General features: G+C 44.5%; 1 protein-coding gene across 1 annotated transcript in view; it reads left to right on the top strand.

Moving 5' to 3' along the window:
- The first annotated feature begins 15,090 nt into the window (after positions 1–15,090).
- Positions 15,091–26,038, top strand: part of PLSCR5 (phospholipid scramblase family member 5) — a 28,629-nt gene continuing 17,681 nt past the window's right edge. Inside the window, exons 1-2 of the mRNA XM_084842035.1 lie at positions 15,091–15,103; positions 24,290–24,441. Of these exons, the coding sequence (XP_084698161.1) occupies positions 15,091–15,103; positions 24,290–24,441 (165 nt within the window). The remainder of the gene's footprint in view (positions 15,104–24,289; positions 24,442–26,038) is intronic.

Raw genomic sequence — 26,038 nt, 5'->3', positions numbered from 1 at the left:
GGGCCCTGACATAACATCAGTGTAGAACAGGAGCAGGCAATTTGTGGCCCTCCAGATCTTTTGGCCTACAACTGCCATCAGCCTTAGCCAGCATAGCCCTTAGTGAGGGAACATGGGAGTTGTAGATCAAAACATCTGGAGGGCCAAAAGTTGCTCACCCCTGCTCTAGAGCAATAAAAACTCCATTGGTTTTACTGGGGAACTGAAATATTAGGCACCAGCCCCAACAACCTGAGCTTCAGCAATGAGCGAAGGATCACTGAGAGGTGGCTGTAGCTGTCATTTTGGGTTTGTGGCAGGCTCGGTGGTGGGCCCTCCTGAGGGCTTGGGCCATTGACAACTGCCCAGCAGTGCCAACACCTCACTCCAGGCCTGATTAGATTAATGCTTCTTGCAGAGTAGAAGATGACCAATCCTGAAAGTTCAACAGTGGCTCTGACAAAACCATTTTCAGTCTATAATCCTTTGATGTCCTTACAGAAGAGGAAAACAAAGCTTGCAAAAAGTTTTCCTTAGCTAAAACTCATTACTATAGGATGTAGGATTTAAACATTTGCTCTTGTTTTGCCCTGCGATTCAAAATCTATGGTTAAATTATCATCATGACCTAGTTCTTCATTTCAGTTAATTGCCAACATAAATAGTGAATTAGCTACTAAGAAAATTTGCAATAAACTGTTAATTGTTATTTTAAAAGATTTTCTTCTTTATGTTTTACAAAAAAGTCCTGATTTCAGCTCCAAAGAAGAGCAAGGCAGACATTTTTTCCATGATGAACTACCCAGAACCTGCTGTACAAGCAGCGCGTGACTTGTGTGTTTTAAGTCAGCCAAAGAGAAGTTAGCCAAGGGAAAGACAGCAGAATTTGGCAGCGTTTTCAGCTCTCACTGGACCAACTACAGTATTTCTGCAAGCAGGCTCCTATCAGTGGACCTATGGTAGGTGCCAGCTATAGCAAGACACATCCCACAAACCAAAATTCAAGGTGAGTTATGAATGCAGGTGATAATTGTTTAGGGCATTGCTGGTTTTGATGGAAAGCTAAGGAAGATGGGGGATGGGGAAAAGGTTGTTTAGGATTCCTAGAAATAAAAGAAAGACGCTTCAGACTCACATGTAGATTTTTACATTCAATTCATATTCAGCATTTTTAACAATGAGATGCCTCCAAATGATAGAACCATATAGGGATATTTGCCATGGAGATGGGTGAGTCCTTGTTTAAGGAACATATCTTAGTCTGGGGCTTCACTTCACCCACACCTTGGTGACTGTATTCCTTTTTCCCCAAGTTCTGCAAAATCAATCAGTTGGATTTTCAGCTAGTAGCTGCAGGGCTGGTTGTTGCTCATTTCTGCCCACAAGCATTCTTGAACCTTTGATTCCTGGCCTTCTTTACCCCTTTTCCATAGGGTGAGAGCTGTGTTGGTTGCTAGGCATGCAGGTCAATCTGATGGGAAGTTGGGAATTAGAGTAATTCCTGCAGAGCAGGGATAGGGAATGTCTGGTCCTCCAGATGTTGTTGGACTGCAGCTCTCATCAACTCTCACCATTGGTTCCATTGTCTAGGGCTGATGGCAGCTTCAGTTTCACAACATCTGGAGGACCAGACATTCCACACCCCTGCTTTAGACACTATCTAACATAGAGGATGGCAGTGCTAACAACCAAGTTGGTTCTTGGTGGGGAAAGGGGCATTTGGAAAGCTCTCTCTGGGTTCTCTATACAGGTTATCCACACAGAGTCTGTTACCTTCCTCTCAGCTTTCAGACAGTTCCTCTCTGGCACTAGCAAAGTAGATCCTGTTTTAATAGCAAGGGTTGCTAACTAAAGGTAGTTAGAACAAACCACCATTTGCGATGTTTGAACACAACAATGAACTATGATTTATTCTACACCAGGAATGGAAGCTTTAAATCTTCACCCCTCATGCAGGAAGGAAGGTAGGAAGTGTGAGTCCTTGAGACCATTAAGTGCAGCATAAATCAATATAACAGCTGAAAACCACAAAATAACAATACAACCAGAATAAAACCTAGCAGCAATGCAGAGATTTAAAATAAAGATTTAAAACACCAGAGCTAAAAGACTAGGAAGCTAAAATGCTAAAATACTGGGAGAATAAAAGGGGTTTCAGCTGGAGCTGGAAGGAGTACAATGTAGGTGCCAAGTGGACCTCTTTAGAGAGCTCATTCCACAGCCAGGGTCCCACAGCAAAAGATGCCCTCTTCCTGGTAGCCACCTACCTCACTTCCTCTGGCAGGGGCTCACAGAGAAGGACCCCTGAAGATGATCTTAGGGTCCAGGCAGGCACATATGGGAGGAGGTGATCCTTCAGATAACCTGGTCTCAAGTCGTTAAGGGCTTTGAAAGTTAATACCAGCACTTTGAATCGGGTCTGGAAATGGACTGGCAGCCAGTGCAGCTGGAAAAGTACTGGTGTAACGTGATCTCATTGGCCAGTCCCTGTTAATGATCTTGCTGCCCTATTTTGGACTAGCTGAAGTTTCTAGAACATTTTCAAGGGCAGCCCCACATATAACTCATTGAAGTAATCCAGATGATAAGTTATCAGAGCATGGATAACTGTAGCTAGGCTATCTCTGTCCAGATAAGGGCATGGTTGGTATATCAGCCTAAGCTGATAAAGTACTCCATGCCACTGAGTTCACTTGTGCCTCAAGTGACAGTTCTGGGTCCAAGAGCACCCCCAAACTACCAACCTGATCCTTTAGAGGGAGTGCAACCCCCTCCAGAACAGGTTGAATATCACCTAGCTGGGCAGATGAACCACCCACTAACAGTACCTCTGTCTTTCTGGACTGAGTTTCAGTTTATTGGCCCTCATCCAGTCCATTACCATACCCAGGCACTGATTCAGAACAGCCACTGCTTCACTTGGGTTTGATGAGAAAGAGAGGTAGAGCTGGGTATCATCTGCATATTGATAGCACCTCAGCCTACACCTCCGGATAACCTCCGCCAGTGGTTTCATGTAAATGTTGAACAGCATAGGGGATAAAATAGAGCCCCATGGAACTCCGTGGCATAATTGCCAAGACACAGAGCAATAATCCCTCAGCACCACCTTCTGGAATCAGCCATCCAAGTAGGAGCGGAACCACTGCAGTGCAGTGCCTCCAACTCCCAACCCAGACAATCTATCCAGAAGGATACCATGGTTGATGGTATCGAAATCCAGGAAGAGATCCAGGAGAATCAACACGGTCACACTCCCTCTGTCCCTCTCTCAGCAGAGGTCATCCCACAGGGCAACCAAGGCAGCTTCCATTCCAAAACCAGGCCTGAAGCCTGATTGAAATGGATCTAGATAACCCGTTTTATTCAAGAGTGCCTGGAATTGTCCTGCAATAGCTTGAGAAAATACTGAGATGTTCTGTGCCCCCCAGATCTTATAAGAGCTTGTTTGGTGCAGCTCCTTCCTCAAGAACCGCCCAGAGAGCTTCGGCTATTGGGTGGTATAGAAATGAAATAGATGATAGATAGATAGATAGATAGATAGATAGATAGATAGATAGATAGATAGATAGAATCTCCAGTAACTACATTACCAGGAAATGTACCCAGGCAGAAGCAAATGAGGCCTGTGAATACAGCATGCATACAATAGCTAACACTCTGATCCTCTGTATATTGATTTGGATTTGGAAGTATACATAATGGGAGCCATTATACTAATGGGAGCTATGCCCAAGTTAGTGTGTGTAGGACTGCATCCTAAGAGTGTGAGCCCAGTGCCTTGTTCAAATCCCACCTCAGCTGTGACTCATCTTAGGTGTTCTTACACAAATCTCTGTCTCTCAGTCCATCACAGCCCCACTCCTGAGAGCCAGCCAGGCCTCTGGCACAGAGAAAGAGATACAAGTTGGATCAGGAAGACAGATGGTGTAAGCCATGGAGGTGCTGAACCCAGCAGGTTTTAGCACCAAGCCTGAGCCCGTCAGCCAGAAACCCCTTGAGCCCAAGACCCCTGAACTGGGTCTGGAACCCCTGGAGACCGCACCACCTGAGCCAGATTCTGGAAGAATCGAGGCCCTTTATACCAGAGCCCTCATATTCCCCAAAGCCTGCTCACCAGCACTAGCAATGAATAAGTTCTGCAGGAGAGGCTGTCTTGAGGTCACCACTAACCTCAGAGACCATTTTTTGGACACGTATGAAAGGACTTCCTCCTGTGTCACTCAGCTTGTTTCCAAAGTATGCAATGTCCTCCCTCAAGGACTGTGATTGGCCCCCACTCTCTTGGCTTTTAGAAGACACAGCTTTTTAATTTAGACTTTTAAATTATGTAGTTAATATTTTAATGTTTCTAATGTTCTTGGTTTTTTATATTGTTTTAAGGTTTTATTGTTTTGAACGGTTGTGCACTGGCTTAATGGGGTGCAAATAAGGTGGCATATAAAAGTTAATAATAAATTTAAAAACAGGGCAAGAGTTATAGTAATACATCATTCGTCCTTCATTACCACTAATAAGCCCCCAAAGGCTGCTTTTCATTGTTAAAAGTTGGAGCTTTGCTACATGCATTTGCATGTAACGCGTTGTTTGTCCCTAAAACTGACCTAACTTACAGGAGTGTCATATGGATTGTGGAGATAATCTCTGTGGAAGCTCTCTGAACAATGAATAAAATTCTGCATAAATGCAAAGCCTTTATTACTCTATTGCTGTATTCCCTCTTGACAAGGAGCAGAGGCTTCTTCTTTGTGTTCTCTGTGCGGTCCCGCATATGGTTTCTGGCCTTCTACATTGACAGGATATCAATATTCAGGTGTGACCCTCACCTTTTCATCTATTCTGAGGCTCTTCAGAAGGGTTTGCCAGTGCCTCATGCTGGATCTTGTTCACTGCCCATTTGTGCTACGACCTGGCTCTGTTGTTAGTCCCATTAGGGTGGGGAGGGGTCCGTGTACCTTCTGCAAGAGTCCTCACATTCTCCATGGCCTTTATGCTATTTGGTCACAACTGCCCATGTTCATCAGACATTATGTATTGATGAAGACTGCTGCCAAACTGAGAAGTAGAAATAACATTCTACACAAATTATGCAGCACTAGCTGGGGCTCGACAGTGGATATGCTGAGAATGACCGCATTCAGTCTGGTTTACTCAGCAGCAGAGTACTGTGCGCCAGTGTGGCTTAATAGTCCGTACACGAGAAAGATCGATACACAACTGCATGAGTCAATGCGCATCGTTAGTGGGACGATACAACCTACTCCCACATACTGGCTGCATGTTTTGAGCCACATACCACCTCCGGATGTAAGATGAAAGAGTGCCCTTCTTCAAGAATATCGGAAGATTATTGAAACTCTCCAGCTACCAATATTAAACGACGTAACCTACTTGGAGCGAAACAAGCTAAGATCAAGACATCCAGCCATTTCTACCGCTAAAGCTCTTCTAGAAGATGATTTTAATATCCACAACACATGGAAACAACATTGGCTGGGAAACTGTCCTCCACAATGCCGAAGCTTGCCCTGCATCTTGGAAAAACCACCTGGTTTTGACCAGCCCCGTGCGATATGGACAACCTTGAACCGAATTCACACAGGTCATTTGGTAGATGTGCAGATGCCCTTTATAAATGGGGCAAAATAACATCATCAAATTGTGATTGTGGGACTGAAAAACAAACTACCCAACATGTAGTGACAGAGTGTCAAAACCGAGCCTACAATGGAGACTTTGCTGATTTCCTGGCTGTGACAACTGAAGCAAAAAACTGTATCTTTAACCTAGACATACGTTTGTGATCTTCCTGTCTATATTTTATATTTCATATTTATTATGCTCTATGTTTTTATTGTAACATGATGTGAATGTGCCATATGATAAAATAAAATAAATTATGTATTGAGTGTTCAGGCTTGGGTGGATGCTTCTTTTGGGCGGACTGTGCTGGCTTCAGTGGTTGCCTGATGCCACCTTCCCCAAATGGAAGTCAGTCAGCTTACGTTTCTTCCATGTATGGGACTTCACAGGGACCACAGAGAAGAAAGAGAGTCGCTTACTGTGAGTGGGTCTGGGGGCAAAGGCACCTCAAAACCTCCATGGTCCATGGACTCCATCAGAGACACAGCAGCTGGAAATACGCTTTAACTCAGAAGTTTAATAAGAAAGTCACTCCTAGTTACAACACTGGTAGCCTTCCAACAGAAAGTAAAACAATTGGAGAATTGCTCATTCACTAGTAGAATTCTCTCCACCCTACGGCAGGGACCGACGCCGGGCAGATAAATAATCCTCCCACAATTTGTCTCTGCCAAATGCAGCACCCACAGCTGCTAAATCTTTCTCTTCTGTTGCATCCCAGCGCCTTTCTGGAGGAAAACACTGACTCTTCCAGTCTTGAGCGGGAAAGTCCAGTGCAGCCTTTTGGTAGCTTGCTCTTATGGGAGCAATGAAGGAAGGAGAGCAGAGCTCTTCTGTCCCTGATAGATTAGGCTGCCAATGAGGAGTGGAGTTTGACATTTCCCAGGTAAAACGCTGTTCTTCACTCCTGGCTTGTATCTCTCTCTCTCCTGCTGTCAGGGTCTCTGTTCATCTCCACGTCTCTTCTCCCCCTCCTCCCCCTCCTTCACTTTCCCCTGTTTTTTATCCAGTGTCCGCCTGCTCCCCCCCCCATCATCCTCTTCCCCTCCTCCTTCTTTGGGGTTGGACTTGGTCTTGTAGGCCCCTTCCAACCCTACTATTCTATGCTTCTTCCAGGTGAATCTTATCACAGGGATTAACCCAGGCCTTGAGCATGTGCCGGATGGTGTTGCTATTCCTTTGGACTGCCGCTGCTTGCCACTGCCCTGGCATAGCTGCCAGCCTCTGAAACGGTGAGGGGCACCCTGGCAATGCTGTGATGGGCCTGCAGGATTCTGGGTAAGAGACGGCGATCCCCACCAATCCCTCACACTTACTTGTAACTGTTGTTCTTTCAGTGGTCTTTCTTGCAGTCACACAACCCACCCTCCTTCCCTGCTGCCTGTCACTTCTGACCTGCTTCCACTCTGGTTTCTCCTTATATAGCAGCTGCAGTTGTCAATTAGGATCTGAGTGGGAAGGTGAGACCCTTCCCTCTTTGAGCATGAGTTCTGAGGGTTGGATTTGCCCACCAAAATTCTTCTGCCTAATTCTAGATTCTTCTCTAGAAAGTTCCAAACCTTGCTTTATGCAGGGAAGGCTGGTGGATCCAATTTCCGTGGGGAGAAGATTCCATTCTGGGTTTTAGTTGCAACCAGCCAGAAGTCTAAAGGAGCTGTCCAAGGTGCAGGACCTTATCCCCAAAATGGGTCCAGCACCTTGGATAGCTCCATTAGACATCTGACTGGTTGTAACTAAAACCCAGAATGGAATCTCCGCCCCTCCGAACTCAGATCAGCCAGTCTCCCCTGGCTTTATGCTAGCACAGAACCCATATATATCACTGTGCAGATGACAAAGAACAAGAGGGAGAGATAACCAAACTCTCTATACTGCCTGTTGCTCATTTCCCCCCCTATTCTTTCCCTCTCTGCCCTTATAAATGGCTGTGCAACAGCTGTCAGGTACTTGTGAACACAGCTACAAAGAAATACATAGCATCTGTTTACTACCTACTTTCAGTATTTCTGTAAATAAGCTCTGAAAAATATTAGAGCCATGAGAAACGGCGAGAGGCTGTACACTGTCACTGTCATCTATTCGACAGGATGGCTTAATTTGTTTATTCTTTCAGATGGAGTCAATCAAAAGTGGACACAGGAAGCTACATCTTTAAGTGGTGTGCAAATGTCAGAGTCCTTCAGCACTGTGGCTACTTTTGAAAGAGCAACAAAAATTAGACAAAAATACCCTGCCATGCCCTAGTTCTATAAAGCCGCTGGTGGCCTAACAGCTTGAAACCATCCTATCCCACAGATAACAATTAGGACTGGATTCATCAAAGGGGAGCAATCATTCTAAGACCTTCGTTCTGAGAAGGTCTCTTCCGAGCAGAATTCCAATTAGTAACTCTGTACTTCTCTGTAATCAGGGAGGATTTATATTTTGTTTTCCAGTATTTAAAGGGATGAGTCGTACTTCATTTCTCACGTACTGAAGCCAATAGTCAAAGTTAGCTCTGACTTCAATGAAGATGGTGCATTTTAAATATTAAATCTGGCTTTGGATCAAGCACTTTCAGGTTGTTTCAGCACCAGGTGAGGGCATTCTTATTGATCTAGGCCTTTTAAAGAATGCATAGTCTGGACTTATTAGTAAGTTTAAGTTAAACTGTGCAGTTTAACTGTGTTTTAGTTTTAATGTTTTTATTGTTTTTTTACTGTGTTTTTAATGGTATATCTGTTCTTTGAGCTGTCCAGAGAACTTCTGTTATGGGGTTGCTATATAAATACAGCTAATAAACCAATAAACAAATATTCTCTAAAATATCCACGTGGTTACAGTCTGGATAACCTAAAGCCAGTAAAGCCTCCTAAAATCACACTTTGTCTCAGAGCCACTTCCTCCCCCTCACACCATTCTAGCACTTGCCTTCTCTTCATAGTGCACAAAAAAAAATAAGTTGGGGTCACTTGTCATCCTAGTAGTGCTTCCAAACTGTAAGGCTAACTCTAGAATCTCTGGGGAACTTTTCCTCCCTCACTAGCCCAGTAAGTAGTTATTATATTCCAAAGGGTTAGAAGAAGCAGAGACAGGTGTTTATAAAATATTATTATTGAATTTAATAGTTAATGAACCTAGCAGTTTTTCTTCATAAACATCAACTTTAATAGTTCCCCTCCTTTTCACCCCCCCTTTTCTTTCCACTTGTCCCAGAATTCTGTCCTTCTGCAAGGAACTTTCTCTCCTTTTGAAAGGAGGCCCCTCAGTTGGGTTACACAGCTAAAACACAGTAGCTTTCCCCGACCTGATGCCCTCCAGTTATGTTGGAGTTCCAAGCATGCCCCAGCAGCCATGTTATCCCACAAATCTGGAGGGCACCAAGGTGGGGAAAGCTGGGTTACAGGGGGCTCATTATGGCAATACTGGGCTTGTGAATTTCCTTCTCTTTCAGCAGAGAACTCCTCCACATCCATGGAAGCCAAAGCCTTCAAACTATGGATGTACAATCCCCATCCTCTCTTGCCATTTGTTTGTCAGAATCAAGACTAGCATGGTGGTAAGGTGAGTATAAGCAAGGCAAGAAAGGGTCTGTATATTTTGTAGGAAATAATGAACTACTTATGCTACAAACTTTGCCTGTAAAAATATGCAAAGGCTAAACTCTTATTACTTATTCCTATGCTAGGCTTCATTTTTACATTATTTTTGCTGAAAAGGAAAAAGAAGCCACAGTTCCAAACAATCAAATGAACATTAGCCACCCATGATAACAAATCATATTGACATTTCAGTAGCAAATCACTCCATTAGTAAAACATGTTTGAACTGCAAATCCTGTAGATATAAGGATTCTCGGTCAGTGCTGAATGGTTTTGATAGCTGAAAGGCCTTAGGAACAAAGCTTACCAAACGTACTGATGTGCCCTGAATTATAATAAATAAAAAGAGGGCCAGATTTTGAACTGGGTGTTTATATGCAGCCTGGACAAGTTCATATACACCCTCTCTTTTGATGCCACTTTATCTAAGTCACTGAGTGAATTTCATATGTGTCATTAGGTTCTGCAACAAATGAAGGTCTTACAGGTGTTTCCTCATTTGGGCAAGGAAACATTTTTTTTTAAGGGAGCATCAGTATCGGGATAAAGGAAGACTTCTTGCCTTTTATAGCTTCCTTAATTCTGCTCATTAACCAGTTTGACGTTAGGGATGGGAGAAATAGCCATTTTTGAGCTCACCTGAAATCTCCAAAAAAAACACTTCGAAGCTGTCTCATCTTGCTCCTGTTTTCTTTTTTGACCTTTTTAGTGGGGCTCATTTGAATGGGGAAAGAGCACATTTCCATGCATTTCCCCCGCCCCATGGACTAAAGTGAGAAAATGGGTGGTTGTTGCTGTTGTTGTTTTGAAAATCCACGCTTCAGAGTGCACTTTTACAAAAATATAGTTCTTGAATGCAATCACAAATTTGGGAATTTGCAAACATTTCTCAAAAAAAAGCACTCCTACCCATGTTTGCATTTGGGATTGCAAATAGGTCATGTTCACGTGATTTGTGAACAGAAATGAAAATCTCATACATCCTTAATTGTCATCAGCTTAGACTTGTTAGTACCACCTTTTCTAGTCTGTGCTAGTTATTCCAGTTGATCTTCTGTATGATCTTTTTATGGTTTTAATTAAATAACCTTCAAGCATCTTGGAATAGTTTGACACTTTTGGCTCTCCCTTTCAACTTCCTGTCATTGTTGTTGTTATTATTATTATTATTATTAACCCTCCTATATACAAATTACTCTAGATTAACTCTGAAGTTAAAAACAATATAACAAGAAACCTAACAGTAAAAACAATATAGCATAAAAGCTTATTTTCTTAAAAGACATTTCCTTGTTTTAAATAAAATGTGGCTGTGTTGGACTTCCTTGGCAACTTACATGTCTGTTGAATTTGATAACACTGTGGATGCTGTTCCCAATCAGTTCAACACCACTTATATCTTGCACCAAATCCTGAGCTCTACCCAGGATTAAGGTCAGGGTCACCCCCATTTAGTTGGTTCCATGGCCAACTGTTCCTAGGCATAATCATTTGCATTGCAATTCTGTACACACACATATCTAGAGGTATGTCAGATTTAACTTAATGGAGCTTGATTCTGAGTAGACATGTATAAGATTGCCCTGTTAGACTACTAAGAAATTTTGGAGTGACCGGAACATGCATTTATCCAGTCAAGGTGAGGGTAACTGAAGTCATCTGTTACTGCAACACTTTTTTTTTCTTTAGCTCCCTCCCTGATTTCTTCTTCCATCTCAAAAACAACCTCAGAGTTTTGGTCAGGAAGGCAATAGTAGGTTCCCAGTATTAAATTCCTTTTTGAGACCAGTATTTCCAGCCACAGAAATTCTGTGCAGAAGTTTGTTCCACTTAAATTGTCTAGCTTATTGGACTATTTGCCCTGTTTGACATAGACATCAAGACCACCCCCAAGATGTCTTTTCTTTCTTTCTTTCTTTCATTCTTTCTTTCTTTATAATATTTTAAAGCTGCTCTTCAACCTTTGGAGGATACCAAACAAAGCCCACATAATACAACAACTGAGAGGCAACTAAAACAACAAAACAGACTGACCAACATAGCTCCCCTTAAAACACCTGGGCAAATACAAAGTTTTGACCTGGCATCAAAAACATAGCAAAGTCAGCACTAGATTTACCACTATGGGAAGGGTATTCCACAGCTGAGGTGCCACCACAGAGAAGGTTCTCTCTCTAACCGACACACAAAATGTTTCCCTAACAAGGGTACTTCGATAAGAGCCTCTCCTGAAAACCTCAAGGCATGGCCAGGCTGTGATAGGGAGAGGTCATTCTTCACCTATTTGAGTCCCAAGCCATTTTGAACTTTAAATGCAAGCAGCAGCAGCAGCTTGAACTGAGGTTGGAAGCAAATAGTGCAGTTTCTTCAGAATCAATGTAATATTATTCCACCTGGCTACACCAGTTAAAATTCTGGCAGATGCATTCTGCACTAGATGAAGCTTCTGAGTCATCTTCAAGGGCAGCCCAACATATAATGCGTTACAGTAATCCAAGCACAACGTTACCAGAGCATAGATCACTGTGGCCAGTCTATCCCTTCCCATGAATGGTCATAGCTGACAAACCAGCCAAAGCTGGCGAAAGGTATTCCAAGCCACAAAGGCTACTTGGGCCTCAAGTAACAAAGCTGTACTGAGGAGATCTTCTGAAACTGGCCATGTCACTGTGCCCCCTACACTCAAACTGCAGAGCGCTGATCCAGCAAGATTCCATAGTCAAAAGTATCCAAAGCTGCTGAGAGGTCAAGGAGAACCAGCTGGTCTACATTCTGCCTTTCTCTCTCCCAACAGGGGTCATTCATCAGGGCGACCATGGCCTTTTCATTACCAAAGAGTTCATATTCCAGTGATAAATGTATCCTGATGATTCTCTCTGTTCTACCAAGTTACTGGTATCCTCACGCTATTTGTATTCTCATTTAGCACCCCACTTCAGGTTCACATATAGCCCCTATGTGTATCTTGTGCTGTATGTTTCTCATGCAGTGAAATACTGGAGCAAGCAAGAGAGCCAGTATGGTGTAGTGGCAAGAGTGTTGGACTAGGAGGTGGGAGATTCGGGTTCTAGTCCCCACTTGGCCATGGAAGCTCACTGGGTGACTTTGGGCCAGTCACACACTCTCAGCCCAACCCACCTCACAGGGTTGTTGTTGTGAGGATAAAATGGAGAGGAGGAGGATAATGTAAGCCGCCTTGGGTTCCTTGCAAGAGGAAAAAAGGCGGGGTATAAATGCAATAAATAAGTCTTGGGTTCCTCCACTGTGCAATGAAGATGGAGTGTGAATCAAGGCCTATGCCAATAATCTGTACTGAAGTCAACAATTTGTTTACTGTGGGAGGGGGGGGGAATAGATAAATCATGTGCAAGAGAGCCTAAACATCTACACGTTTATGCATACAAGTCCAATACACATTATAGCCTGTCTGCATGGCTGGGGAACATTCACAAAAACAAAGCTTTATCCTGAACCTTGCCACATGTGGCATTTACATATTGGGCTGGTGGAAGTAGACTTCCCTGCCTGCTCCTCTCCATGGCAGCCTTTCCAGACCCCTGAGAATGCTACACAGAAGGCCAGGGTGCCCTGCTGAATGGGATGAGCTATTGGAGGTGGGTAGATAATTCTCAAAACTTGGGTAGAGGCACCTTCTATGAGTGGAGCCCTTCCATCAACTGAAGGCAGATTCCAACTTGATTCACAAACCTTCTAGAATCATAGGTTTACCATGTAGTGATAGCCACCGCTTTGGAAGGCTTGAAAAGGGGATTGGACAAATTCATGGAGGATAAGGCTATTGATGGCTGCTAGTCCTTATGGCTATATGCTACCTCCAATATCAGTATGCCTATTTATACCAGTTGCTGGGGAACATGGGCGGGAGGGTGCTAGTGCACTCATGTCCTGCTTGTTGGTTTCCCTTGGGCATCTGGTTGGCCACTGTGTGAACAGAATGCTGGGCTAGGTGGACCCTTTGTCTGACTCAGTATGGCTCTTCTTATGTTCTTATGTTCTTGTGTTTATTTGCAATTGCTAACAGAACATGGAGATTTAAGAAGTAGGTCAGACCAAGGTCCCTACATTTAGTCTCCAGTATTAGCCAGCCTCTAGGTATTAGCTAGGGTACGATGGTGATGATGGCCCTCCCCCATAGTTTATCCCCAGCACCTGATATTCATAAGTATTCTGCCACTAAAGACAGAGTCCCCCTTTGAATTATCATGAGAGAAGTTCAGATGGCTCCTTCCATGTGTTGAAAGTATTCAGGGAGGGGTGTAGAGCTGTGTGGACTAGCCCTGCCCCTCCCCATGGATGTGCCTGCCATCCACATGTTTGGAATGTGTCAGATGGGGGTCTACATTTACATCTGTGTACATGTGTGTCATAGACTTCCTCCACACAATGGTGGGATCCTGCCTGTTTGAGGTTTCCCCTTGAGTGAAGGAAGTCAACATGCATACCTTGGTACACATGTAGAGTTCCTTCCTACATATTCCAAACACACAGTTGGCAGGGGGCAGGGGTAGTCTGTGTGGCCCAAGAACTCCCCTCACACATTTTTCCAACATGTAGGGGGCTTGTGTGACCCCCACCCACCCAACCTGGCTAAGAGCTGTTGACACACACATCCTTCATGAATATGTCCTACCCTTCAGGCTGGTCTGTGCATTACTTTTATCACATGGAGACCATTTACAATAAATGTAAAAGCTGTACAATAAGTGTAATGCACTAGTCAACTCTGAGCTAGTGAATATATTGTGCCAATGAACTCTATAAGTTAAATTATGCTCTGGACCTTTATGAGTGCAGATGAGAGATGGATGAATCTCATACTACAGACTATTCATCTGATTAATGGAGGAGGGCATCTGAAGAAGCCATAGTGTCAGCAACGAAGAAACAATTTATGTATGATGTCCTTGACAGGGATCGAAAGTGGTGTCCATCTAAAGGAATATGGGTATAGATAACTGTTAGGGAGAACAATGATGACTTTCAGTGTGCAGAATTTTACATGATAGCCTTTTTCTTATTTTGCACTTTGTGTGGTCACTAAATAGTTGTGAATCATGCCTATGTGAGTCACACATTGATACAATCTCCATGGCAACTTGGTCACTTGAGTTAGAAATATGAGCTGGCAACTCAAGGTCTCTCTCTCTCTCTCTCTCTCTCTCTCTCTGCTTTTAGAGTAACCATTAGCTTTATGATGTAGTCTCCATTCTGAGGCAAGATCTCTGCATCTAAATTCCATTTCCGTAGCAGTTATTGTATTCCAATGTGCAGGGCAGATGGCATTATTTCCTGGAAATAATTTCATTCTGCATAGGAGTAATCACCCTTGACGAACGCAGGCTGACAGTAGGACAAAACTTCTATTGCACATACGTGTTTCATCCTTCTGCAGTATAGAAAACATTGTGTTCAGCTTTGGGCAGACATTTCTTTTGCTCATGCTCCTTCTCAATGTAGATATGGCCCACCGATATCTAAGAATAGACAATACATGCAATATAAAGGTTAGACTGAATTCCCAAGTCCTTAATACAAACAGGTATTCTGCAAATTTCATTTCTTTCTGTGCCCTTTCTGTGAGAGCTTTCTTGCTCTCACGGGGTGGAATGCCTCTAAACTGTGCAATATTTTTTTTTCTTGATTACAAGCATCATCTCCCCCTGTTGTCCATACCCACAAAATGCAGTGATCAGGAATATGAGAAAGGCGATGCATTTCCTTGCCGTTCTTTTGTAACCTGACATGAAGTAGACAGACACCTTTTGAAGTTTGTGCATGCTGTGCTTTTCCCTCCCTCCCTTGCTGCAACAAGAAAAGCCTTTTCTTTTAACCTGGTTTCCTTTGAAGAAGTGACTTAGGCAGCTTCATGGCCTCTCAAGGTAAGTGATTATATATAACCTATGAAGGGATGTTTACTTTAAAAAGAAATGAAAGCTACCCCTAATGGTATATAGCAATCAGCAATTTGATTAAATGGGGAAAGTGACAACTGCGAGACATGGTAATTTCTGCTCTGACTATGCAGCGATGGAGGCAGAATATAAAAAGAATGTCAAGTGTGATATCTAAACCTAAACCCACATTTCCTTGTGGCTGTGTGATATTGGTTCCATCTCAATGCCTGCCTCAGTCTGCGTATGCATGCATGATCTTTATTTAACAAAATAAGGACATGGAAAGGTCATGCTTCCATTAAAAGGTTTGCATCCTTCAAACATACTTCACTCAAGAAACATTGTGTCAGCAAGTACTGAACATTTGAACATGCTTGACAAAATTCCTGCTAATGAGCTTCTGAAGGACAAGTGAGTGCAATCGGACTGAAAGGTAGTTTGTGTCATGTCTTCTCTTTAGATTGAGACAGCTATGTTCTCATTAAAGGTGAAAATTGCAGCCAACTGAAAAGCCTTTCAAACCATTTCCTTTAAAAAAAGAAAAGAAAAGAAAAGAAAGATGAAATGTTACACTTAAACTTGAAGTCAAATTCTTCTCTCACACCTACCAGCTCACCTCTTTAAATAGCACAGGCGTTAAAATTTGGCATGAGAATTCTCTAGGACTAACAAGTTCACACACCCCACCTTCTTCCCCCAGCCTTAGCCTGCCCTGGAAGAATTATAAATAAAATGCTCCTTTAATATAGATGGTATTTAATGCTGAGTAATTGTTATGGCGCTGTTTGTTGTATGCCATCAAACAAATGGTGATCTTGGGGTGTGAGAATGAATGCACTTCCTAATACAATAAAAAGTCAGTTTCTCCAGCTCTAAAATGGAAGAAATACTGTCCAGCCTCACGTGGTTGTTATGAAAAAGAAAAATTCATGGTAAATATTATCAAGCACTTTGTGAAATTTAACATTCTGTTTAAATGATAAGGAGCAGTTCAGTGTAATGTTTAAATTGAGTCAGTAAAATCAACAAAAAAGGAGAGTAAGTCATAAATCCACATTTAATCTAATCTTCTTTAAAAATACTATTGTATCAAGTGCTTTATTTACACAATATGGTATATTTTAAGTATCTGTAAAATGATTGAAATAGGATCCTAATGTCCTCTCTTCAAAATGCCTTAGATTTCCATGTATATTTAGTGCACCTGCTGCTTGATTTTCTGTAGTTTAAGTATGACTGACATGGCAGCCTTCACTTTGCCTTCCTCCCCCCCCCCCCTCAGAAATGACACTAACACTTGGCGAATAAAACTTCATGGCATTTCATGTAACACGCGTTTTAGCAACAACAGGACTCTGTGAGGTAAAATGATGCAGAAGGGCAGATGAAATATTTATGACCCAGTTATACATTTTTTAAAAGCTAGATAGAAATTCAAAGGGATTCCTCCTTCTTCCTGGGGTCTCAGGCTTTGAAGCAAAGCTGTGGCTGCAATGATAAATTAAGATCAAAATACGATTACATGATGAAACAGCCACGCTCACATCCAAAGAATGGAAAGGGGCCTCTTCTAAACCCACAACAGCAGAAACAAGAATTTCATTGTTATGTCCAGACTGTAAAAGACGTACCATCATGCAGGGGGTTCTCCAGATGGGGTACCTGACCTCTTAAGAAATCCTGGGAAAGTGTGAAGGACAAACAGGGCATGATCAGGAAAGGAGGGGAGAGGGAGCGTTGCAGCTGTCTGGGTTTCCTGTGACATGAAAGGATGCGGGTGGGAGATGGACAGGCAGGATGGAGGGCTGGAGACCATACAAATCCTTAGTGGGTATGCAGATTGCTGTGCAGAACCTGGTGCCCTGCAGATGTGTTGGGCTACGCCCAGCATGCCTGAATCAGCATGACTGGGTGGGGCATGCTGGGAGTTGTAGTCCAACACATCTGGAGGGCACCCAGTTGAGGAAGTCTAGTAGGAGAAGTGGGGAGCAGGGTGAAATTCTGGAAAGGCAATCTTGGAACTTATTGTGTCACATGATGGGGGAAGAACAGAAGTCCTGTTTATTGATCCACTCATGTTGTTGTTGTTGTTGTTGTTGTTGTTGAAATGCTCCTTTGTGTGATGGGCATGGAGGAAGGGAGGTGAACCTGTATACTGCAGCAGTTCCTGGAAGGAGTTTCTGGGCTCAGGGGGCAGGTTTTGTCCCCCCACCCCTCCCAGTTCTGTCTCAGATTACAGCTCATTTGGTTTTTCCCATACGCATTGTTAGTTTATGTATTTATTTTAAATATATTGAGGGCATCCTTCAGTAAAACTCCCAGGATAGCATAGGAATTATATTTATACATAGGATTGTCTTTATCTTTCATTTATATATTCAGAGCAGAACCCAAATTGAACAAAAGGTATCAGTATGGGATCACTGTTCTTCAGAAAGTGGAGGCAGGAGGGTTTTATGAAATGGGGTTAACTGGGTTTATTACAAAGAGTCAGCTGTTTCCCAGAGATTTGCTTCATCACACTGGGGTCCCCAATTGGAGATACCCCTGTGAAGCACAACTTCACCCCATGCCTCTCCCTACCACCTCTTGGCTTGTGTATTTATTTATTGTGAATTTATTGTTGTTGGGTTTTGTTTGTTTAGAATGATTATATCCCACTTCATAGCCCCTCTAGACTTTCAAAGTAGCTTACAAACAGTTCTCACCAAAAGAACAACAGCATAGAATTACAGATCTGAGAGGTACCTTAGAGGTCATCTAGTCCAACCCCAGTCAATGCAGGCCCTGTGGTGCTGGATGCAGCTACAGTATCCCTGACAGGTGGCCATCCAGCCTCTGCTGAAGTAACTCCAGCAAAGAGGAACCCACCACCTCCCAAGGCAGTCTGTCCCACTGTCAAACAGCTCTTATTATGAGGATGGTTCTCCTAATGTTCAGCCGAAATCTGCTTCCCTGCCATTTCCACCCATTGCTTCTAGTCCTGCCCTCTGGAGCAACAGAGAACAAGTCTGCTCCAACTTCCTCAGGACAATCCTTCAGATACTTGAGGAACATGGCCATGTCTTCCCTAGGGGTGGACGAAAGTCACTTACCTGTCCTCGAAGGACGTTCGCGGTGGGGGGGACGCGCTTCGCTGGTCCCCCGCGAAGTTCAGGCCGGGGGGGGGGAGGCTTCCTGCCTTGGCCCGGCCGAAATTCAGGCCGGGGAGGAGGCTTCCCGCCTCGCCCGGCCGAAATTCAGGCCGGGGAGGAGGCTTCCCGCCTCGCCCGGCCACGAACGCGAAAGTTTAAAAAAAAAAAACACGCCCCCTGATAGGCTACGTGACGATTCACGTAGCCTATCACGGCTAGATCTGCAAAGTCAGCCGTGATAGGCTACATCAATCGTCACGTAGCCTATCACGGGTGACTTTAAAAAAAAAAGCGCGTACGCGAATGGCGGCCCCCATAGGGAGCTGCCATTCGCGTTCCTTATTTAGTCGCTGTAGTCTACGTAAATGTTTACGTAGACTACAGCAACCAAATAAGGAACGGGAATGGCGGCTCCCTATGGGGGCCGCCATTATCCATACACACTTTTTTTCTTTTTTTTTTAAGTCACCCATGATAGGCTACGTGACAATTGACGTAGCCTATCACGGCTGACTTTGCAAATCTAGCCATGATAGGCTATCGTCACGTAGCCTATCAGGGGGCGTTTTTTTTTTTTCTTTCATTGCAATGGCGGCGGCGGCAGCCGGTCAAAAGACCGGCTGCCATTCCCGCCCCGCTCGAACACCCGCCGAACCGCTGGCCGGACCCACCGCCGGGAGGGACATTTGGCGAAGGTAAGTCCCGTCCCGGGGGGGGCGGGGGGCAGGGGGGTGTGGAGGATTTCTCCCTGAAACTTGTTCGGGGGGCCGAACACGTTGGCGCTCGGCCCCCCGAAGTTTCGGGGAGAAATTCTCCGCCATGCCTAGTCTTTCCTAATTCTTTCCCCAGATAAACAGACATATATAGACCCTGTTCAGACGCACATTGAGGAAGGGTGTGTAGGCTAAGCATGGTGGTTACCACTAACACTGTGAGTGCTACTGCCACATGTGCAGCTAACTATGTTCTGCAACGTGGTTAGACTAACCATCCTCCCTCCATCAGGAACCTGCAGTCCTCCTGATAGGCAGTCAGGCATCCCAGAAGCCTTTGCACTCTCAGTGGCCATTTTGGTGCTCCACACTGGAGGCAGCCACTTTAGTGCTTGGTGCAGCCGCAGCCACCATTTTGGTGCTTAGATGTGGCTGCTGCTGGCTGCTTAGGTGCTCGACGCCACCCGCCATTTTCTCCCACTCTCAGCCCATATTGGCATAAACCCCTATTCCATCGGAAGGCATTGCAGTGCGTGCCCACAGTGGTGGTGGCCCAGGGCAAAAGTGGCCATGAACTCGACGTTCGCTCCTGTGCTGGCAAGCAATGGGTAGGGATGGAAGGACGCCCCCCAGTTCAGGTCCTCCAGACACCTGCCAAGCTGCTGATGCAGCTCGCAGGCCCCTTGGGCCCATGCTCGAGCTCCCCCCTGTTCGCTGAGCCACCTGCACTCACCCTGGACTCATCCATGAGTGCCGCGAGTGCCATTTTGCAAAAGAAAATGGTGATCGCAAATATGCACACATCTAATGTTACAGAAAATGGGTCATTTATGCCTGTAATGTTGCATATATTGGCCATTCACAGCATCATTTTGTGAAAAATTAGATGTGCGCATATTCACGATTGCCATTTTCTTTCACAAAATGGCCCTTGCGGCACTTGCAGACGGGTCCAGGGTGACCGTGGGCAGCTCGGCAAGTGTGTGGGGGGGCTCAAGCAGGGGCAGGGGCTCAGCGGGAGTGGCTCAGGGCTGCGGCAGGGGCTGGTCTGCCGGACTCCTGGACACAATCAGGCACCCTCGTTATCCCCAGCAATGGGCTACTGCCGAGGGCGGAGTATCGGCACTCTCGCAGCAACCGCATCATTTGATGCTAGGCAGATCTCGACCATAGAGGTCTACCACTCAGGCATGAGTGGCTACTCTTTCCTTGGCTGCTCTTGCCGCTGAGCTCGATGGTAATGCTCAGTTAACCATAGAGGCTGTTCAGATATCATGCTAAGCCATAGTTAGGGCTGCCACCATCTCGTAGCAAGTGGTTAGTGAGCGTGGTTAGTCCATGGTTAGTAAACCACCTTGGTTGGGTCAGACCGCTGTTCAGACATCACACTAAGCCATGATGGTTAGCTTGAATCTCCTACCCATCATGGCTGAGTGTGACTTCTGAACAGGGACATTGTGACCCATGGTCTGACTCAGCATAAAGCAGCTTCCTATGTTCCTATGTAAGTTGCCTCCTCTTTGGGTTGTGGGGCTTGTCCATTTGATCAAACTGGAGAACTTCAAGGTAATGGGGTTTCTTTGCTGAGTTGGCATTGGTCAATAGGGCTGCAAGAGCAGCTGGAAGCTGGGGATTGAGGGAGAAAGGACTTTGATGTCTGTGTGTGCTGGTTTGATATTTTACACGGCTTTGAAGGAACATGAATTGTTCCTACTGTTATTTAGTAAAAACACAAACACATTGTTATTTACCCAGTATGGCTTAGTGGGAGGTCAATACCCATGTGAACTAGAGCTGGCAGTTTATATAGCAGCAACATAGGTGCCCTGGTATTCTTGAGAGTGCAGGGTAATGAAAGGAAAATTCGTCAACTAGTGCCGAAGTTAGGCCTCTCATTTTCGCAGGGTGAGGCATCACACATATCACTCTGAGGAAGTGAACATCTCTGACTCTGAAAATCTCAGTGCAATTTCTGAGTCTCTGTTCCTTGGCAGATCTTGTCTTTCCAAATGGGGCAGACACCTTGATTCCATGGTCCGTTGTTCCATAGGAATCTCATCAAAATGATGATGATGATGATGATGATGATGATGATGATAAAATTCATTTCTGTACCACCCAACAGTTGAGGCTCTCTAAGCGGATTCACAATGATACACAAGAAAATGTAAAAACTACAACAATATAAACATGAGAATACAACATTATAATAAAACATGGTCTAAAAATGTTTTTAAGGTACAAAATTGAAAAAACACACAAAATAGCTAAAAGCAATTTCAGTACATGATTTTAATAACACTTTCAATAAGTGCCCATCAGCCATTAAATGCCATTAAATGCCTGGAAGTAGAGGGAAGTCATATCCTGGCACTGAAAAGATGGCAGCGTTGAGTCTCAGTGGAGAACTCATTCCACAATTGGGGGGCCATCACTGAGAAGGTCCTCTCCCTTATTGCCACCTTCCAAGCCTCCCTCAGAGACACTCAGAGGAAGGCCCCAGATGTTCATCATAGTGTCTGGATAGGTTATTGTTGGGAGAGGTGTTCCATCAGGTATTGTGGTCCCAAGGTGTGTAAGGCTTTATAGGTTAAACCGGCACCTTGAATCAGGCTCGGAAGCAGACAGGCAGCCAGTGCAAGCTGGCCAGAATTGGTCTTATGTGCTCAGATTTCTGGTCCCAGTTATTAATCTGGCTGCCTCATTGTACACAAACTGCAGCTTCTAAACAGTCTTCAAGGGCAGCCCCACACAGAGTGCATTGCAGTAATCTAATTTGGAGATTACTAGAGCATAGATTACTGAACCCAGGTTATCCCTTTCCAGATAGGGGTGCAGCTGAGCCACCAGCCAAAGCTAGCAGAAGGCACTCCAGGCCACTGAGGCCACCTGAGCCTCAAGTGACCAAGATGGCTCCAGGAGAACCCCCAAGCTACAAACCTGCTTGCTCCTTCAAGGGTAGTGCAACCCCATCCAGAACAGGTTGAGCCCCTTCCATCTGGTCAGAAGAACAACCCACTATCTCACTCTTGTCTGGATTGGGCTTCACTTTATTAGCCCTCATCCAGTCCACTGTGGCAACCAGGCACTGATCTGGCACATCCACAGACTCACCTGATGAAAATGAAAAGGAGAATAGAGCTGCATATCATCAGCATATTGATGGCAATGCACTCCAAAACTCCGGATGACCCCACTCAGCAGATCCATGTAGATGTCAAATAGCATGGAGGACAAAACCAACCCTTGTGGAAATGAAAGGTCTAACATTGGCACTACCTGAGGAACCTTATGCTGGAGAATCCATGAGGCTGAACAATATTCCCCAAGTACCACCTTCTGGAGCCGGCCATCCAAGTAGGAGCAGAACCACTGCAACACAGTGCCCCCCACTCCCAGCTCAGACAGTCACCCCAGAAAGATACCATGGTTGATAGTACTGAAAGCTGTTGAGATATCCAGGAGTATCAATAGGGTCACACACTTCCCCTGTCTCTCTCCTGACATAGGTCATCATCGGTGACCAAGCCTGTTTCCATGCCAAAACATGGCCTGAAACCCAACTGAAATGGATCCAAATAATAGGTCTCATCCAAGAGTGTCTGGAACTGATTGGCCACCACCCACTCAAGGACCTTAGTAAATGCCCAGCAGCCTTTTCAAGATCAGTATTGTTCTTAGGCTGTGAATTTGAAGTCCTAGCCAATGTTTTTGGCTCCTTGGCTTCTTTCTCTGCCTGAGACAAATGTTGCTTGGTGCTCGTGCATTTTTCAATAATGTCTTAGTTCTCCCCTCCACCCAAGTTCATTTTTGTCTTCAGCAAGAAGTCTGTCTGCCTTCCTGAATTTTCCCATCACTTTAAAAGAGATCCCCACCCCACCCAAGAATTCAATCTAATTAGCAGTGACTTTGAGACACTGTACTGATTTCTGTAACTCCAACTCCCCATTCAGCCATGAAGTTAACTGAGTGATCTTAACTATGTCTTAACTATCACTTATCTTAACCTACCTGATGGGTGTTCTGGTTATAAATGTGATGGGAAGAACCATGTACACCTCCTTGAGTGGCTTGAAGGAAAGTTGGGGTATCATAATTCTTGTTTTGACTAAAGTCTTCCCATGGAGCTATAGACAAAATGGCACCACCACCCATGCACAAGAGGGAGTTTTCAACAGATGCAGTGTAGCCCTGAGGTTTGCAGATATCAAATTTTTGTTTAGAACAATATGCCTATGTGAGGAGGGACCCCCCCCCCCAAACCAGCCACATAAGAAATCAATGGCTTGGAATGTTGACCGACTGAGTGAGAAATACTATCAACTTGATGGGAGGCAGAATGGAATGAACAGAGAGGAAGGAGGAAGAGACAAATATGCATACAAAGGGTAGAATGAACCATCTCATTGCATGGATAGGTCATTTCCTAGTTCACATTGAAACACTATTTTAAAATGTCCTCAGGGATGGAATTGAGAGCTGCTCATAGGCATCAATTGAGAAATCAAAGATTTTAATGTAGCTGTGATTAACTGTGTCGACCTGGCATCCCCCTAAAAAGCAAACATGGTGGGGGCCAAATGGAGAAAAACAAACCTGAAAAGACCAATGAGGACTGAGCATGCTCAGTGTGTATAGAATCCTGACTGACTATTTGGGGGTGGGGAGGAAAACCAAGGGAAAGGCAGAATGGAATGACTGGAACCCTAAACAGAAGCACTCCACACACTACATTTTGTTGCAGTGCCCCACTTGTATATATTAATAGCTACCCAAATTTTCTGAGTGCTAGCCTTTATGTAGCCAAAAAGGTGACACACAAACAGAAGAGGGAGGTAGCAGCTTGCTTAGGGCAACTCCAAGGTTTGCAGAAGGGGTTCAAAGGGGGCAAAAACAATCAGACAAACCCAAAACAGCCCAATGAGCATTGAGCATTCTCAGTAGGCATGGAATGCTGACTGACGGGAGAGAAAATGGAGGAGGATGGGGAATGGAATGGAGTATCCTGAAAGAAAGCATGGCTGATTGGCTGCAATTCTGAACTGGAGCACTCCTCACTGCAACGTTCTGTTGCAACTCCCACTTGTAAAAGTAATAAATACAGTATATTAAATTAGACCATCCATCATCATCATGCCATGTGGATTAGCCCTGAAATTAAAGTGTTGTAGGCTGTAGTTCTATTGACATTTCTTTGTGGCCACAGACCTTAGTCCAGAATAAATTTACATAGGACCGGGCTCCCTTTATACATGTAATCTGATAATACCATAATTGATTAACACCGATTTTCATTACCAGCTTGTTAACTCTGTTTCATGCAGATACTCCAGGCCAAATTCATAAAATCATACAAGATCCTCTTCCTGGTTCTGCAGAGCCTCCAGATCAACTGAAGCCTACAGAAACTACAATCATCTGGAAACAAGCCCAGCTTCCTGTTAGTTTGCCTCCTGGTCTGGAATACTTAATCCAGGTCCTGTTCTCTTTCCAAATATGAACCTTAGGGTGCAGTCCTTTGGGTTATGCCCTCGTGAGATGGAAGCCTCTGAACTAGGAGGCTTCTGTGCATCCAAAGCCCTACCAAGCTGGTGCTGGCAGGGTGGGAGGAGGACAGAGATGGTTTTCACCTCTCCATCCTCTGTGTTGTTTGTTTTTCTCTAGGCGGGCTTCCCTGAGGGGAGGTTATTACACAGATAAATCTTGTACTGGAACAGTCTTTAATATTCACTGATGTACATGCTCTTTTAAATTCTTTACCTGCTTCATAGAAATTAAGAAATGGTGAGCATAAATGGATTCTCTGTGCCCTTTTGACAGGAAGTATAAACACTCACCTCCTATAATGCAGTGGATTAAGGACCTTACAACACTTTCAATATTTGAACAGGTGGCATATAGATCCACCTTCAAATGGATATTTAGGGTGCAGTCCTATGGCGATGCCCATAAACCTCTACACCTGGAGGCTTACGGGCATCCTATGCAGAGTGGGGGAGCAAGAGAGGCAATCTTCACCTCTGCACTCCTCCCACTCTGCATTTTGACTAGATGGGCTTTTTCACTCGTCTAGCTGGGGCTCATCAGAGTGGGAGGGAAGGAGCCTGGGAAGGCCTGGGGATGCATCGCATCATGGCTTCCCCAGTCCCCTCCCCACCACCTTTACCCCCTCAGTGAAGTCATCTTTGCAACCTTGGAGAGGCAGCTGGCATGGTTCCTTCTACGCTGAGAGGGGGAGGGGGCAGGGAGCGTGGATTCCTGGATCCACAGTCAGAGCACTGTCTCCGGCCTTGGATCCAGGAATCCAAGTTATCCTGTGGCACCCCAGACTCTGTCTAGGGACCATAGGATTGCTCCCTGCTTTGGATATTTGGTCCACTTTTGTTGAAGCCTATGTATAATTGCTAGAAAGTGGTATGCATTTTATGCAAATCCATGTACATGTATTAAAATAACAGAAAACAAGTTTTTCAAAGAAATTTAAAATGTTCTGGTGTCCACAGGCTTCACACTGGGGACCCCTTTGTGGGCACCATTAGAGGTGCCTGCGGGTGCCACAGTGGCGACCCCTGCAGTGTTAGCTCACAGGCTGCAGTGACTGGCTCCACCCCTCAACCATTACTTTGTATCTGGTTCCACCCCTGAGCCATTGTTTTGCACTGGCTTTGGGTTGGTGGGCATCACATCACTAGCCTGAAGTCTGTCCATGTCTGCTGTAGATTTCAGATATATATCTTCGTCTATCTATCTATCTATCTATCTATCTATCTATCTATCATGGACCAACACAGCTACCTATTTTTTTCTCTTATTGCATGGTGTTTGTGAGATGAGCAAAGGTTTAGGGAACCACCCCGTTTAGGGTTTTTTTTGTTTTTTGTTTTGCTGTTGTCTAGCTCTTCATGCAGAGGACCTGCTTATTCCGTCTGATATTCTGCTGCAGGCTCAGATTTGCAGAATGAAAGAAGTCAGCTTTGAGGTTTTCTAAAAAGCAAAACTTTTGATTTATAGCTGGACCCAACTCAGATGGAATCAAATCTAAATGATGAAGCCTTAGAACTCCTGTCACACCA

The sequence above is a fragment of the Heloderma suspectum genome, chromosome 3 (assembly GCF_057233095.1).
Source record: "Heloderma suspectum isolate Gila_16-S chromosome 3, 16-S_ref, whole genome shotgun sequence".
In the NCBI taxonomy this organism is placed as follows: Eukaryota; Metazoa; Chordata; class Lepidosauria; order Squamata; family Helodermatidae; genus Heloderma; species Heloderma suspectum.
Note: the sequence above shows the minus strand (reverse complement) of the source record. Positions and strands in the feature narration are given on the sequence as shown.